The sequence below is a fragment of the Scleropages formosus genome, chromosome 6, assembly GCF_900964775.1.
Source record: "Scleropages formosus chromosome 6, fSclFor1.1, whole genome shotgun sequence".
Taxonomy (NCBI): Eukaryota; Metazoa; Chordata; class Actinopteri; order Osteoglossiformes; family Osteoglossidae; genus Scleropages; species Scleropages formosus.
The window spans coordinates 33256623-33272411 of record NC_041811.1 but is presented as its reverse complement, the minus strand read 5'-3'; the positions used below and the strand labels follow the sequence as shown (position 1 = coordinate 33272411).

The 15789-nt window shown below is 50.0% G+C and overlaps 1 protein-coding gene across 2 annotated transcripts; it reads left to right on the top strand.

Moving 5' to 3' along the window:
• Nucleotides 1-329: 329 nt before the first annotated feature.
• Nucleotides 330-15681, top strand: LOC108932422 (E3 ubiquitin-protein ligase RNF34-like). 2 transcript variants are annotated; one of them, XM_029252584.1, is made up of 8 exons: nucleotides 330-422; nucleotides 4092-4310; nucleotides 6736-7200; nucleotides 8493-8552; nucleotides 11006-11210; nucleotides 11914-11943; nucleotides 12221-12262; nucleotides 13355-15681. In XM_029252584.1, exons 1-8 carry the CDS (start codon nucleotides 417-419, stop codon nucleotides 13540-13542), a joined length of 1215 nt encoding a protein of 404 aa, XP_029108417.1. In that variant the 5' UTR covers nucleotides 330-416; the 3' UTR covers nucleotides 13543-15681. The 2 variants fall into 2 exon arrangements, with proteins under 2 accessions (XP_029108417.1, XP_018604331.1); XM_018748815.2 differs by lacking the exon at nucleotides 12221-12262.
• Nucleotides 15682-15789: the final 108 nt, after the last annotated feature.

Sequence of the window (15789 nt, the reverse complement as noted above, 5' to 3'; positions counted from 1 at the left end):
AAGTGGGTATAAAAGGGAATGCTAACTACACAGCTGTAGACATTGCTGAACGTATGAAAGAATCGTGTCATGATTCTTCAGTTAATGCAGTGTCAGACACGCTGGACACACGAACGCAGGACGCTCCGTAGGCGCTTCCAGCTCCATGTGATCGTCCATACACATGTCTTCCCACGGAGCGCGGTCAGCCCACAAGCACCGCCCCTCGGTGGTGGCGACAACAGCGATTGGCTTCTATAGATAACCGGGACTGGCGCTCTGTTCTGATTGGTGGACGGCTTGTCCATTACGTTATGCTCGTTCTACAAAACCGCCGGGAGTGACGGAACCCGAAGACGTAATGGAGTGATGCCTACTGTCCTCACAATGGTCATCTTTCTCGTGTTTTTTACTCAATTCCACACCCGGGAGTTGCAATGAAGGTATAGTATTTCCTCATCAATTTCCTCTAAAACGTTTACACGTTGCTTTTAACTTTGCATTGCTGCTGACATTCGGTAATGGAAAATAGAACGATATGATGCATTTTATTTACATTTTATCTAGACGTGAATTTAAATAGCAGCGGCAGGAGGTCGCAGCGCTGCACGCAGGCGTTTCTCTCTCGCGAGTTGCACCCGAATAAACAAACACTGTAGTTATTTGACTTAGCCCGTCATTTCGTTGCAGCCTTCTGCATAATTCCATAAAATGTTTCCCTGCAGTTACGCGCTACAAAAGGCTGAAATATTGATGTGCCCTATTTATGGGAGAGCCGTGAAAAATTGCTCCATTAACGTAATGTTCACGTCGCTAAAAGTGAGCGACGACCGCGGCGCTCCGGTCCGCAGCTGGTTAACGGCGCGAGCGGCGCGCGCAGTAACGAGTAGTGGTCGCGCGGTGGTCGCGCGGCGGCAGCGGCACTATTGATGAGCTCAGTCGCTGGGATCAGTGAGCGCGAGCCGCTCGGGTGGCGGACGGACGGCTCCGCCGCGGCGATGTCGGCGCGCGCGCCGCTTTCTAGGTGCCCACTTTTCACGGCGAACTTCTAATACGCCCCAAAGTTTAATATTAGTGGTTTCATTTAAATAAATCGCAAGTTTCAGACCGCGCCGGTGTAAACTAGTAACTGTTTGCGTTTTTTATTCTTTTTTTTTTTTTTTTTTTTTTTTTTTCCCTACGCAGTGTGTGCCTATCCGTATATGCGAAATACTCAATATTCTGAAATGTAGAAAGAAAAGAGTAAAATGGTTGTTAGGTTCCAGCTCAGAAAGCAGGATTTTATTCCCTTCTGTGCGGCTCAAGTTGTGCGCTGGACGAAGCGCAACGAACGTAACGTGACTTGTGGGGAAACATCTGGCAGCGCAGCTCCGTCCAGCTGCTGCGACACGAGTTCGGTACGTTGAGCTCGAGCTTCAGAAAGGCACAACAAACAGTGTCGCACTCAATGAGGGGGGGGGGCTATAAAAGAAAAATTTAAGAAAAAACATTGCACACTGGAGAGTGTGTATCACCGGCAGGATTATAGTGTGTTATGTAAAACACTTGGAATGCAGTGATGTGATGTTTACTGCATTTGCTTCCAGAAAGAAGCCTGTTAACAAAAGCTGCAGCTTGATGTAATGTTCAAACATTCTGCATAATGTATGTGTGTGTGGGGGGGGGGGGCTGGCCATTGCTTCTGTGTGTGACCCCAGGGGTCATGGTTTTGCACTAAGGAGAATTATGGTTTTAAAAAAAAGAATCTGGTTAAAAGTGCTCATTCTCGGTTTCTGCTCCTCTGCAAACCGAAACTTTTCACAGATCAATCATACTGAACAAGTGTGGATTGATTGATCACCTATAATGTGCTTTGCTGCCAGAAGCACATTGATCACAGAGGGCCTCTTGGGAAGGAATATGATCCATTACTGTTCGTCGTCATCAGTGACGAATGTTCAGCCTGTTCTACATTCCTAACAAATATTATTTTATTAATGGCTTAAAATCTAATATGTAAAGTTATGTGGACTTATCGAAAAACAGAAAAAACATACCGGAGCTGAACCTCTCAAAATATATTAAGGAGAAAAAAGTTTGCTGTCCCAGTCGTGACTTTTTTTTAATACTGTATTCTAAATCCGACCGTTTATCTGTTTGTTTAAAAATATTTCGGTTGGGACGTAAAATTGAAAAGACTGTTTATCAAATAGGTGGTTGAATTGGAAAGCTTTATTAAAAATGCCAATCAGATTTTAATATCCCATGAGCAGCTGAAGAGCATCGACGTGTTTGGCGTTGCTTTGATATAAAAGGATGATGTGCTGCTATCACTTGACCCAGTTCATTCATCATCTTTATTGGAGTTTGCTGTGCGCCTGCTACTCTCACGCAGCAGTACATGGGGGCTGTCATGGGGCGCTGTCCAGCTCGACACCGGCAAGTCTGTCTGGAACACGCTGAGATCCCCCCCGTAGAGCGGAGTGTGTCCCTCGCACATGTGCTGTGCCTTTAACGTGATCTGAAGGTCACTGTCTTCATAAATCTCATGGAGATGCTGCTTTCTTGTCCTCTCTCTCTTTCCTTCTAAATGCGTAGCTGAGGGAACCCTTTCCTGCTGTGCGTGTGTGTGTGTGTGTGTATTTGTGGGGAGGCAGATCTCCACTGGGGAAGGAGGAGTTCTGCTGGCCGCCTGCCTGCTACCTACCCGTGACACTTGATGTGGGGTGCAGTGCAGTGACACCAGCCACTCAACCCGCACCGGACACACACACACTCACACACTCACACACATGCACAATCACGGAAGGAAAATGGGTCCAATGAGTTGTGAAGTGCTCACGTGAACCTTTGCACAGTTTTCTTCTTCTCCAGTGAACCCTTTGTCGGTATTGCAAGGCCTGAGCAGAAGCCCAAGTGACCGATACTTTGTGTTTCCCTACCAAGGGGGCTGAGATACACTGTTGCTCTGTGTGTGTGTGTGTGTGTGTGTGTGTGTGTATAAAACTGTAGTCAATGGGAGTGTTTAGCTACATTAGAGCATCAGAGCACTGAGATCCATTTAGAATCAAATTTGCCATGAGGACCAGTGAAGGAACACAATTAACTTTAACTGTACTTTTACACCTTTTTTTGAAATTTGGTTCCCAGTTTTGGTTCTTTCACTGCAGGTTCAAATTTTGTTACTCGTTACACCATCAAATATATCAAAACAACACTTAACTTGCAGTTTAGGGAAACATTAACACCTGTGATGATTTGGATAGTGAAATTTGACCCGTTACGTGCAGGTCGAGAACCATCAGGATACCGTGGTGTGTGGGGGAGTGTTTGGAACAGGTGTGTATGTTACCTCGTTTGAACATTAAGGCTGTTGCACATCATGCAGTGTCACAGTTTATACGTTTTAAAGCTCTCCCAGTGATATGTTAATGTCTCGTCATGTAGCAAGGAAATTGCTAAGACGCAGTAAGTTGTGTGGAAGTGGCAGCCCGTCAAATCTAACCCTTGGCAACCACTTGTGTGTGTGGGGGGGGGGGTTGCAAGCACAGTTAATGCAACCAACTGGAAAACCCCATTCTTTTACCAGACGACATTGGTTGTGGCTCCAGTGTGGTGCAGTGGGCTCCCCCTGTCACTCAGAACTGCTGAATCCCTCTCAAAATTCAAGAAGAGTCTCAAAACTCACCTCTCTCTGACTCTTCTCCTCTGATCTCCCATGTGCTCAATAAACGTGCATTATGTCATCTGTTTAATAATTTAAAAAAGAAAGGAAAAACACAAAAAGCCCATATACAGCTACACGTATAATTTATACTGGTTTATACCATGGTATGTGGCAAATTGACTCTAGTCAAGAATCACGTTTCTGGATCCAGATCTCTCCTTCTGTTAATGAGATGCAATGTTGTGTTGTTCTAAGAGATGTGCATTGCTTTGGAGAAGAGTACTAAATGAATCAATGTAATTAGAAACAAAGAGTAATGCTGTTGGACCACAGTGGGTTCAGCCAATAAGCAGACGTGGTCCAGAGATCTTTTCAAATCCTAATATGATGAACCCCCTCAGCAAATATCAGTGGCGTGTGAAACCGGAGTGCACCTTCACGTCTCTTGCGTTCGTGTTGTCCACAGGCGGGAGCGTCTTCGGTGTGGGCCTCGTGCTGCGGCCTGCTCAACGAGGTCATGGGCTCCGGCGCCGTGAGGGGTCAGCAGCCAGGCTTTGGGCCAGCGGCCGGACCTTTCCGCTTTGCCCCCAGCGCCACGTACTCGACGTACCCGCCCACCAGCTCGGGGAGCGTGGGACCTACCTGCAAGGCCTGCGGTTTGGCCTTCTCCGTCTTCAGGAGGAAGGTGAGCGGTGCCGAAGCTGGGTCTGTGGGCGGTGGCTTCGGAAGGTCTGTCTAGCAAGGTTCACCGTGCTTGCAACGTACAAGTCATGCATTTGACCCCTTGGGACTCTTGGAAAGCCCTTGTACCAGGGAATGGATGATCTCTAAGGGTTTAGGCCCTTTTTACCCAGCAGTGTTAAGACAGACCTGATGTACGGGGTGCGAGCCTGGACAACGCTGACTCGCTGGTCTCTGGCGCGGATGAAAATAGCCGAGGTTTTACAGCAGAAACGCATTAGGAAGGCAAATTTTCCCAAGTCCGACGGGTTCCGGGGGGATCGCGATCCAACACCTTCTGAGTTTTCCGTCCTTGCACTAAATATGGGCGGTTACGTCATCGGGGGGCGGCGTTTGGTTCGACACAAGAGAAGAGACAGCAGGCTGTGGCTCCCTTGCGTCCCTGGAAGAGTGCCGTGACAGGTTGGGATGGATTCGCATCCACGGCTCGTCACTTAGGGAAGGTCCCAATGATGTGTTTCTGGCATTTAATCTAAAGCTGTTTTCCGTGGTATTCCCAGGGAGTGGCAGAACTCTGCATATGGTGCTACATCATTTGTCAAGGCTGAGATGTAACGTGATTTTTCATCGCGGCTGCCAAGACAAGTGCACCCCCTTCATTAGCATATTATCCTAGCGCGGCTGTGACAGCCTCGCGCGCCGGCTGTGGGATTCCACAGCAGCAACCGTGAAGTCTGGGCCTCCGTTATCGCTCTTACTGCTGAGTCAATTAGCAGACACCTTTATCTTGGGAGACTCAGTGGCTATAAATAAACATACTGTACAGAAATATTCATACGGAAATATAAATGACAGCAACGCTTATTAACTTGCTCTGTCATATTTCACGGTTTCATCCATTTTTATAGCTGGATATTTAACTGGTGCAAATGAGATTATGGAAATCCCTCAATTTAAGAAACAAATCAGTTCCTCGGAACAGTGCCGATATCGAATTTTCGGACATCGAGAGCCAATTTCCCTTTGTTTTGAATGGGAACGATAATAATGTGTTCCGAGCCCTTCCGAAAACCCCAAACCAATTTTACCAGATCTCAGTAGAACACTGTAAAACACCTAATTAACTACCAACCCATGGTTTGAAAGCAACATAAACCATTTCACGATGATGAAACACTTAATGAGGTCATTAACGAGTATGTTTCTAGGGCATGCATGTCGGACACTAGCCGTGTTTTCCTTATATTCGGTAGACATCTTCGAGCATTAAATAATGAAATTTATGTTTAAAAAAAACATAAATTTTAGCAGGTCAAGAGAAGAAAAGCTGGCTGTGAGTTGTGGTGGCTGGAGGTGCCAGGGGGCTTGGCAGTCGTTCTTGCGCTGCCGCTGCACTAAAGCATCGAAAGAAAGCAAATATGAGACAGGAAACCAAGAGGAAACAGCTGATGGTGAACGAACATCAGCTGTTGTACGTTAGTGCACTTCCACGTCACGCGCAAGATCTGCAACACTCAGACCCTTTCTGGACACACTTTGGATAAAATTCGTGATACTGATTATTCGTACGGAAAATCGAAAATTGGTGTCAAGAGCCCTCGTACCAAAATTTCGATTAAGGAGAGTTTGTAAGTTGAGAGATGCCTGTATTGTGTGATATGGTACGAAAGGGGGCCTCCTCCTGGGACCTCTGGGCCTTCAGGTTACACCGGTGACAGGTGCATGTCTGTGCGTCAGTGCGGTGACAGCTCGGTGAGGCACATCACCTGCACACCCCGAGGGGGGTGGTCTTGGGGGAGGGGGTGGGACCAGGTACCCTGGGGATAGAACATTTGATCTCACTGGGAAAGGTTGGTAGCTGCTCGGCGCTGGAGCTTCCAGGAGGAATGAGTCCACCACACCTACCCCCACCCCCACCCCCCGACCAGGTGGCCATACGTGGCAGGAAACAGATTTCCAGTGGGCTGAAGGCAGATTGAGGGATGCCTTTAGCAGGATGAAAGATGGTTTCTGAAGGGGAATAACAGTTCGGGGGGAAAACTTGGCAGGATTCTCCTTCTGGACGTCAGCAGAGGAGCCTCAGTAGTCACTGGCCGGAAAGTCAGTGTAAGACGTAGCTGAAGCCAGGGTGTGCGACTCGATTGGACGAAGGCTCTTTGCTCTCCCTAAAAAATATCCCTTTATTGGTAATCGGACGCGTTTATGCAGCAGCAGTTGAGTTCGGGGGTCGACGTCGAGGGTACAGCGCCGTGGCGGGTCCTGACACCTCGGTGGGCAGATCTTCCAACTTAGTTACTATGGTACAGGCTGCTTCGTGAGACACATAGTGACCCAGTGTGATGTGCGATGTCATGATTGCAATGAGATGTGACGTCGAGGTCCGGACCCGTCGAACTCCGTCACTCCTGCATCTTTGTCCCCCCCACCAGCACATCTGCTGTGACTGCAAGAAGGACTTCTGTGCGCTGTGCTCCGTGCTGCAGGAGAACCTGCGGCGGTGCACCACCTGCCACCTGCTGCGGGGCACGGCCTTCCAGCGGCCGCAGCTGATGCGTCTGCGCGTCAAGGACCTGCGCCAGTACCTGCAGCTGCGCAACATCCCTACAGACACCTGCCGCGAGAAGGAGGACCTGGTGGAGCTGGTGCTGTGCCATCAGCGGGCGTCGTGCGGCCACGGTGCGGGGGACGATGAGGAGGAGGAAGAGGAGGAGGAGGAGACAGAAGATGATGAGGAGGAGGAGGAGGAGGAAGAGCGTAATGGGGGCAGCCTAAGGCTCCAAGCCCCCCGGCCCCCAGAAAGCGCCGCGAGCCCCTCTACCTGCGAGCAGACGGGACTCTCCGCCCCTCAGGGAGTTCCGCTCAGCAGGAGCGACAGCTCAGGAACCAGTGACCAGGTGAGGCTGGATTTGAGCTCCGGTGGCTGTGTGTCCAGCAGAGCTTCCCAAGGGGACACCTGTCAGTGAGAGAACAAGCTCCCTGACCGGTGCGTCGAACCTGCGCTGCGACACTGGCCTCACGGGGCTCGCGTGCAGAAACGATGAAGGGAAACGGCCGGCGCCGGGCCTCCGTTTGTGCTCGTCCGATGTGACGAGTGACGTACGTAGATTAAATGTGCGGCCTCAAGAAAATCTCCGTGTGTGTGTGTGTGTTTCCACTCTGAGCCCGTTATGTAACCCACTTTTCTCGAGACAGATGGAAAGAGAGGAGAAATATATCAGATCAGATCTGCCCCTGAAATGATTTGTATGTTCTCTCCATTCGGCCCCCTGGCGTCCTTAGACGTTGCGCTGACATCGCTCCGGCCGGACCTGGGCGAGCCTGGAGTTCAGAGCAGTGCATGCTGGGAGAGTGCCGCCGGTCCTGTCGGTTGGTCGTGTTGCTTGCGGTTCGGCGGTTTCTCTTTGGGGACTGAGATGGCGATAAGGGGAGTGCCGCTGAAGACCGGCTTTGAGCGTGTGCGCGTGTGGGTGTGTGTGGGTGTCCGAGGCAGTGAAATGTAAGGCTGCTACCTTCTCTATGGCGTAGGGCTGCAGCACCTTCGCCTGCTGATGCAGGGAGGAAAAAAAGAACTATTCAAGATGTTCTGCCTCAAGCGAAAACGCAGTCGACCGCAATCCGACCGACGCCTTGTTCACACCCCGCTAACTCGTCCCACATTCAAACACCCTCTCCGAGTGTCTTCTGTGCCTCCCGCAAGTTACATGTAAACGCCATTAAAATGAATTAATTAACGAATCGAAATCGACGGCTCAGCGAAACGTGCTACTCGAGGGAAGAGCTGCGTTTGGACCATGAGCGCCCGCGGTCCAGAGAGCCGCAGGGACGAGCAGCATGCGGTCAGGCGGCCGGCGCCGGCACTTCTTGTGGATCAGGGTTCGGCTTCCATTGTGCGTTAAAGCTCGGCGTCGCGGGGATCGCCGGAGAAGAATGGATGTGCAGCTTAGCCTGGGCTTCGCCCTCAACGGGGCGCTAAGCAGGCGTGGAGACCGCAGTATCGGGCTCGGCTCGGCTCCCTCGAACCCGCTCGGGGGGGTTTTTAATCCTTCCGCTCCGCCGGCTCGCCCTTTTTGTCTTCGGATAACGCGTGGAACCGTTTCCTCCATCCACAGTGGGCGGATCAGCGCTCGGGTCCCGGAGTCTTCGGCTCTGAAACCTCTTCCTGTTTCTTTTTGTTTCCCGGACGTAGGACGAAGACGAAGACGACGTCCCCGTCGCCCTGATGAACCTGGACCCCGATAAAGACGAGGTAGAGATGAGCGCAAGCCCCCGGACCGTGCTTTGGGCGTGTCGCCCCCTAGTGGTCGCTTTTGGAGGGGAGGGAGGTGCTGGAAGAGCTTTATTCTCCTTGCACATGAGAAGCCCGGCTTGAGAGCTCGAGTCGGAGCGCGGAAGGATTTTCCGCATCACTGCAGTGTTTGCGCCATTATTGTCTGTGCCTCTCTGAGCTCCCAGGACTGGAAAAAACTAGTTCCGCTTGGAGCTATTATTTCCACCGCCACGCATAAGCCATCAGACCTTCAGATTAATTATTTATAATTTAATTAGCAATTATTTATTTATTTATTTATTTATTTTTTATTATGTCGCTGTGACTAAGCTGGTTGAGCAGTGGGCTCGGCCCGTTGGCGCACAGGTCGGTTACAACTAAAATGGGACAACTTTCATTCCTTAACAAAAAAAATTATCTTACACATTTTAAAATAAGGGTGGCAAGTAAATCAAAGGATGGGATCGGAACCCACGTTCTCTCGCACAGCGTGGGTAGTGCAAGAGAACATGAGTTCCGATCCCTGCTTGGTCTGGCTGGAGCTTCCACATACTCCCAGTGTAGGCGGGGGTTCCTCAGAGTGCTCTGGTTTCCTCCCACAGTTCAAAGACATGCAGTTCAGATGAATTGGTGACAATTTCCTGTAGCTTTTGCATGTGGTTGCTCTATGATGGACTGGCGTCCCATCCAGGGTCCCCCACCTCCCCCCTCAGCCTCACTCAACGTTTCCAGGATAGGCTCCTGTTCACTGTCACCCTGCTCAGGACAAGCGGTTGTTGAAATTGGATGGATGTCATTGTGAATGAACATTTTAACAACCTGAACATTCTTCAGAGCTGGTCTTCTCATGAGAAGTAACAGCTTTTACCTCATTTCGCCATTGCTGTAACAAAAGGAGTAAGTGGTTATTACATTTATTCATTTAGCTGGCTTGCAGTGTAAAGGTACCTACAATACTGGCATCCTTCGGCTTACAAACCTTTTTTATCCAAAATTGTGGTATGACGAGTTTTGGCTTTTGATACCCAAATTTTGATTTCCGGAACAGAAAACAGGATAACAAAAATTATGCAATGCGTCTCTGAAAAATGCAGCAATGTACTATAACTGGCACTAGTTTTCTATCAGCTGTTTCTTGTTGGTTTCCTGTCTCACGTTTGCTTTGGTTTAATGTGTTTGTGCAGCGGCAGTGCAAGAATGACTGCCAAGCCTCCTTACTCCTCTACCTTATATAGGTGTTTTACAGCGTTTCAGCGATACAGTGGTCCCCCCTTATCTGCTGGGGATATGTTCCAAGACCCCCAGTGGATGCCTGAAACCGTGGGTAGTACCGAACTCTATATACACCAGTCAATTTCAATAACCGCTTGTCCTGAGCAGGGTCACAGGGAGCTGGAGCCTATCCTGGAGACATTGGGTGCAAGGTGGAGGGGGTGGGGGGCAGTCCATCGGAGGGCCCCAACTAGTTACCCGGGCACACAGCCGGGCAAAGGTACTGGAGCAATTGCAGGGCAAAAGCCTTGCTTGGGGTCACCACAGCCAGAGGCGGGGATCGAACTGGCAACCTCTGAAGCCAAAGGCAGCCGCCCCCTCCTATATATACTATGTTTTTTTTTCTTTTTTTTTTTTTAAAAAAAGTTTACTTGAACACAAGCAGGGGGGTGCGGTGGTGCAGCGAGTTTGGCCTGTGCCTGCTCTCCGGTGGGTCTGGGGTTGAGTCCCGCTTGGGGAGCCCTGCGACAGATTGGCGCCCCGTCCTGGGTGTGTCCCCTCCCTTTCCAGCCTTGCGCCCTGTGTTGCCAGGTTAGGCTCCGGCTCGCTGCAGCCCGGCTTGGGATAAGCGGTTTCATTCAATGTGTGTGTGTGTGTATGTGTGTGTGTGTGTGTGTGTGTGTGTGTATTTTCGGACCGCGGTCGACTGCGGGTAACTGAAACCGTGGATAAGGGGGGACCACTGTATTTGGGAAAATTGGTTTGGGGTTTTCAGATGGGCTGGAAACACATTGTTATGGCTCCCATTTAAAATAATGCGGAATGGGCTTTCAGCATCTGCACTGTTTTTAGGAACAGGTTAGTTTTGTTCGTTACCTTTTTATACAGCTGGGCAATTTTTACTGGCACAACTCAGGTCAAACACGTTTCTGGGATGCTTTATGAAAACACGTGTCACACACACACACACGTGCTGAAGCCGCTCATCCCAAGCAGGGTCGCGGGGAGCTGACGCTTAACCCGGCAACACAGGGCATAAGGCCGGAGGGGGAGGGGACACACCCAGGACGGGACGCCAGTCTGTCGCAAGGCACCCCAAGCGGGACTCGAACCCCAGACCCACCGGAGAGCAGGACCCGGTCCAACCCACTGCGTCACCGCGCCCCCTAAAACACGTGTCACTTCTGCTTAATGATTTTCCGTCTCTCTGACTCGGGCAGGAGGCCGGGCCACTGGCACGGGGGCGAGAGCGCACCTCTCTGTCGGACCTGTCCAGCGAGCAGGACATCGGAGCGCTGACGGTGCGCCAGCTCAAGGAGATCCTGACGCGCAACTTCGTCAACTACTCGGGCTGCTGCGAGAAGTGGGAGCTGGTGGAGCGCGTGTGCCGCCTGTACCGGCACGCCGAGCAGAACAGGAAGTCCCGTGAGAAGCCCCGCCCACCACCGCTCTTCACATTCAGGCGTGGGAGGGTCTGGGCTACCATGGTGACCAGTGGATCACCAGCGTGCAGAGCTGGAGACACAAATCTCAGAAAAAAGACACATTCCAAGGTCTCTGGAAATTCATTCCAAGAAAAATCTCTAAAAAAAAAAAAAAAAAAAGTTGCGTCCCACATCCAAGCTCTAGATGAGGTTCCTATAGTGACTCCCAGCACTTTTCCTCCCCTGCTTCTCCACGAAGCTTTGCAGAAAGCTTCACTCAGCGCATCCAGTCATCAAGCTGAAAAAAAATCATTGCTGTTTTGCACATTCTTTGGGTCGTGCTCATCCGAGAGCCTCATTGTCCCTCCCCCGGAACATTTCCTTTCAAGTGAGCAAAGATTTTACCGCTTCTCTACAGTAATTCTCAGATTCCTCTCGACTGCATCAGTCCTTCTTGAGGATCTGGAGTGTGGAAACACTTCCCCTTAACGGCTTTCTTTCGTCGCTTGTGTCCCCCTTCTACCTGTAGGGCTTGGGAGGGTTGGTTTGAAATTCACGTGATCTCTCGCTCGTGTGCGCACACACACACACACACACACACACACATAGAGAGAGAGAGGGACAAGAGCCACATTGGGGACAAGTAGTTTGTTTTTTTTTACAAGCAAAATGTGAATTACTTTTTCCCTCCTTTTTGCTTTCAGTGGAAGGCTTCAGCAACAGCATAACTGCAGGTAAGAGTTTCCGTAGCGCTTCAGCAGTGACGCTCTGGCACTTCCGTTGCGGTGCATTACTGTTCAGCATGACAACTGACACTATGGAGTGTTCTTACAAGGGCGGTCGAGCACCCGGAAGTGAATGTTCTCACGTAGAGTTAAATGGCCCTTGTCGAAGTCCGTCTCTTAGGCCCTGCAGTGCTTTGCATGGGAAGTTTGTTTTCGAAGTAGATGTTGATCACGCAACAAGAAAGCTGTGAAGTGACCTGTGCACTCCTTCCATGACCTCAAACAGTAGTGGCATACCCCCCACCCATCTGCAACGGCGGAGTCGTAGGTAAGACACCAAGGATCCTTGTGATCCAGCTCACGTTATTTCCAACGTCATCTGCCACCATCTGCAGACAAGCATGGAGCACATCGCATGAGAGCTGATGAAGCAGTTGTGCATGATGGGAAATGTAGTTCCATTTGTTCCGTTCAGCATTTCCACCCTTTGCTTGTTGTGCTATCAGTTAATTGTATGTCTTTTCTCCGTTCTCCGTTTTGTCTTTGTCCTTCTGTTCTGAGTGGAATTCCGTGTGGCTTCTGTGATCTCGTCATCCCGTTGGCTGGTTGTCGACAAGACTCATGATCCGAAGGTGTCGTCCTTAAAGGAGAGCCCTTCCGACAGGCTTCCTGTATTTTGTGCTCAGTGCCGTGCTGTGTAAACCACATGGCACTCCTAGAGTGTCTAATTGATTTTTTTTTTGAAGCACCATAAAACAAGTAGATTATTTTCTAGGAAGTCCTCAGACTGATGGCGATAGGCTACAATGAAGATGGGTGGCTTTTTATAGCCCAAGGACCCATTCCTACAATGGATTTTGAGTGCCATTAGTGAATACATTGTTTTTTATATATATATATATATATATATATATATATACACACACACACACACACACACACACACATTTTCTGAACCACTTGTCCCATACAGGTTCACGGGGAACCGGAGCCAACCCGGTAACACAGGGCGTAAGGCCGGAGGGGGAGGGGACACATCCAGGACGGGACGCCAGACCGTCGCAAGGCACCCCAAGTGGGACTCGAACCCCATACCCACCGGAGAGCAGGACCCAGTCCAACCCACCGTGCCCCCCCCCCTTTATATATATATATATAATTTTTTTTTTTTCTCCCCACATCTCCATTCATGTTTGTTTGCAATTAGCATTTGTGCATTTTGTGCATTTGTTCAAACCTGCGGCAGCAAGAGGCTGCCCTAGTCGGTGGGTCGTGTTTGAGTCTATGTGCTATGCACTGTTACGCTAGTCATCTGGTGCAACGATTGTACATTTTAAAAACCCAGCCCTCGTTTCGAGTGAACGGGACGAGTGCGAAACAGTTGCCCTGACCCCCTCGCCCGTCTCCCCATTCTGCGCAGATGGAGAGCGCCTCCTGCTGGCCGGCCAGGATGACAACCTGTGTCGCATCTGCATGGACGCCATGATCGACTGCGTCCTGCTCGAGTGCGGCCACATGGTCACCTGCACCAAGTGCGGCAAGCGCATGAACGAGTGCCCCATCTGCAGGCAGTACGTGGTGCGCGCAGTGCACGTCTTCAAGTCCTAGCGGGCCAGAACACCACCGCCACCACCACCACCTCGAGACAGACCCCCACTCTCCACTAGTTTGGCGGTTATGGTCTCCATCTCGTTACTCTTCCAACCACTGCTCTCATAGTGAGAATGTAACTCTGTTTTCTTCAACGGCAGCACATTCAGGGTCAGGTTGATTCGGCTTTCTTCTCTCCAGAGCTGCCCGATAGGGAATGAAAATGAGTCCCCCACCCTTGTGTGGTCAATAATTGACCGAGGAACAAACGACCCCCACATGGTGAGACCATGGAGCTTGTGTGTGCAGAGCAGGAGGCTGTGCGTTCGCTTTTATTTTGTTCTTTTCGCCCTCCGAGGTACCCATTTCTCCAAGGAACGCTTTCGTGCTGCTTCTCGCATTCGCAGTTTGTTTCAATGTGAATGTACGCCTGTATGAACATAAACGCGGTCTTCTTTCTCCCCGTCGTGCTTGAACTCGTCCCTTCGACCCGCAACCGAGCCGAAGCAACCGCTGCACTTCGTAGTGACCGATTAATAGACCGGGAACTGTTTCACCGAGGGCCGAAAGGTGAACTAGGTGCCAAACTAAGCGTGCGTGACAGATATGAACACATCTCACGCTGTTGTTGCATTCTGTGTGTGTGTGTGTGTGGTATGGATGTTAGTTCCTAGCTTCGTTAACTTTTAGCCGGTTACTGACCCCTGCACCCCATGGGGGCGGAGCCCTCTGTCTCACAGTGTTGCCGGATTGGCGTTCGCTTCTCCCAAAGCACTTCCGAGCGACTCCGTCGCTGCCCGGCAAGTGACCGCTTCGGCCTGGAGAGCAAATACGGTCCCGTTCGGTTTCGGCGGCTCCCTCCGTGTCGCCGGCAGACCTGACGAAGGACCGTTAAGTTCAGACTTGAACGGAGACTTGGCCTTTCCGTTTTCCGGCACCGAGGCCCTCGAACTCGCTCCCTTGAGCGACAGGCGGTAAAGAACCCCGCGGTACGGGTGCGGTCGGTGCCGGACCTGGTGGACCGCAGCATACGTGGCTTTACAAGTCGGCTAAGCTCTTAATTCCGTTATTATGCGGACGGTGAGTCAGCACACGTGGTGTTTTTTAAGATGTAAATTGTGCACTAATTGCAGTTTACACTGGCCCTCCGGGGACCTTGACTACTGTTACTTGGTCGTGGTAATGGAGTACTTTACCACGCTTTTCAGCCACCTCCGTCTCGTCCGTTGCGTTCCTTTTAGTGCTGTGAGTGTGAAACTGCGAGAAAAAAAGAGAAGAGGTGCTAAATATAGATAGAAATATATTAAGCGTGTCTCACCAACTGGGCGTCCGTCTTACGATATGTATCTCTAGTTCTCGTTTTAATATTTGTCTTTTCGTTTTCTCACGAGGGAAAAGCCTTTAGGTGTCAGAGGCTGTTATTCTCATTTTTCGTTAAGTACTTCGGTTTAACTGAACTTGTAGCACTGAGCTCTTAAGCTGTTTGTTCACGCTTACGGCCGATAGAATTTATTTTCGAGGTCAGAGCAAAACCTTAAGGTGTGCGACGTCACGTTTCCGGTCGATCCATTTAGTCGTTTCAAATCTTACATGGAATTACTGAGCACTCTTACGATGTTTACTCATGCTTGTGGTTACATAGAGTTATATAGAGGATATTGCTGTATTATTACTTGCATATTTTTTTCAGATGTACATAAAGTATTTTTCCCCATTTGCGATGAATGTTCAATGTCTAATTTATTTGGATAGACTTTTGCAGAGTAAAACTGTTCTGCTCAGTGGTTGGAATGTTACAGGTTTTTATTACTATTTATTATAATCGGTCCAGATATGAAAATCAGAGCTTGTAGATGTCAGAATTCTACTGTCCTTTTGTTAAAACCTCCAGTTTTAACAGGTTAGGTTCAGTCACCGCATTTTTACCCCATTAGCTGATGAGTTTCTTTCCCGTACCTGCTCTGGACTAAACGTCAATGAAATGTGACGCGTATGGAGAATCGTAGGAAGCACTGTGTGTGCGTGCGTGCGTGCGTGCGTCTGTCTGTCCATCTGTGTATGTAATACAAGACAACTGATGCTGCTATTTTCTCAAAGATGTCACACTCACAGGCAACTAGTCACAGAGCGCATTCTGGTGCAAAGACCCTAAATGGGGGAGGGGGGGTTAGGGGGGTTGGGCGGGGGGACTTACTTTGAGCAAACAGTGTCGCAAAGTCTGGTCTTTGTATTTTGGAATGTTGAACTTTTTATTTTGGTAATTTC

Coding starts and splice junctions, on each gene's coding strand:
- LOC108932422 (XM_029252584.1), top strand. Junction 7,201..8,492: donor GCTCAGGAACCAGTGACCAG/GTGAGGCTGGAT, acceptor TCCCGGACGTAG/GACGAAGACGAAGACGACGT. Junction 11,211..11,913: donor CGAGCAGAACAGGAAGTCCC/GTGAGAAGCCCC, acceptor TTTTGCTTTCAG/TGGAAGGCTTCAGCAACAGC.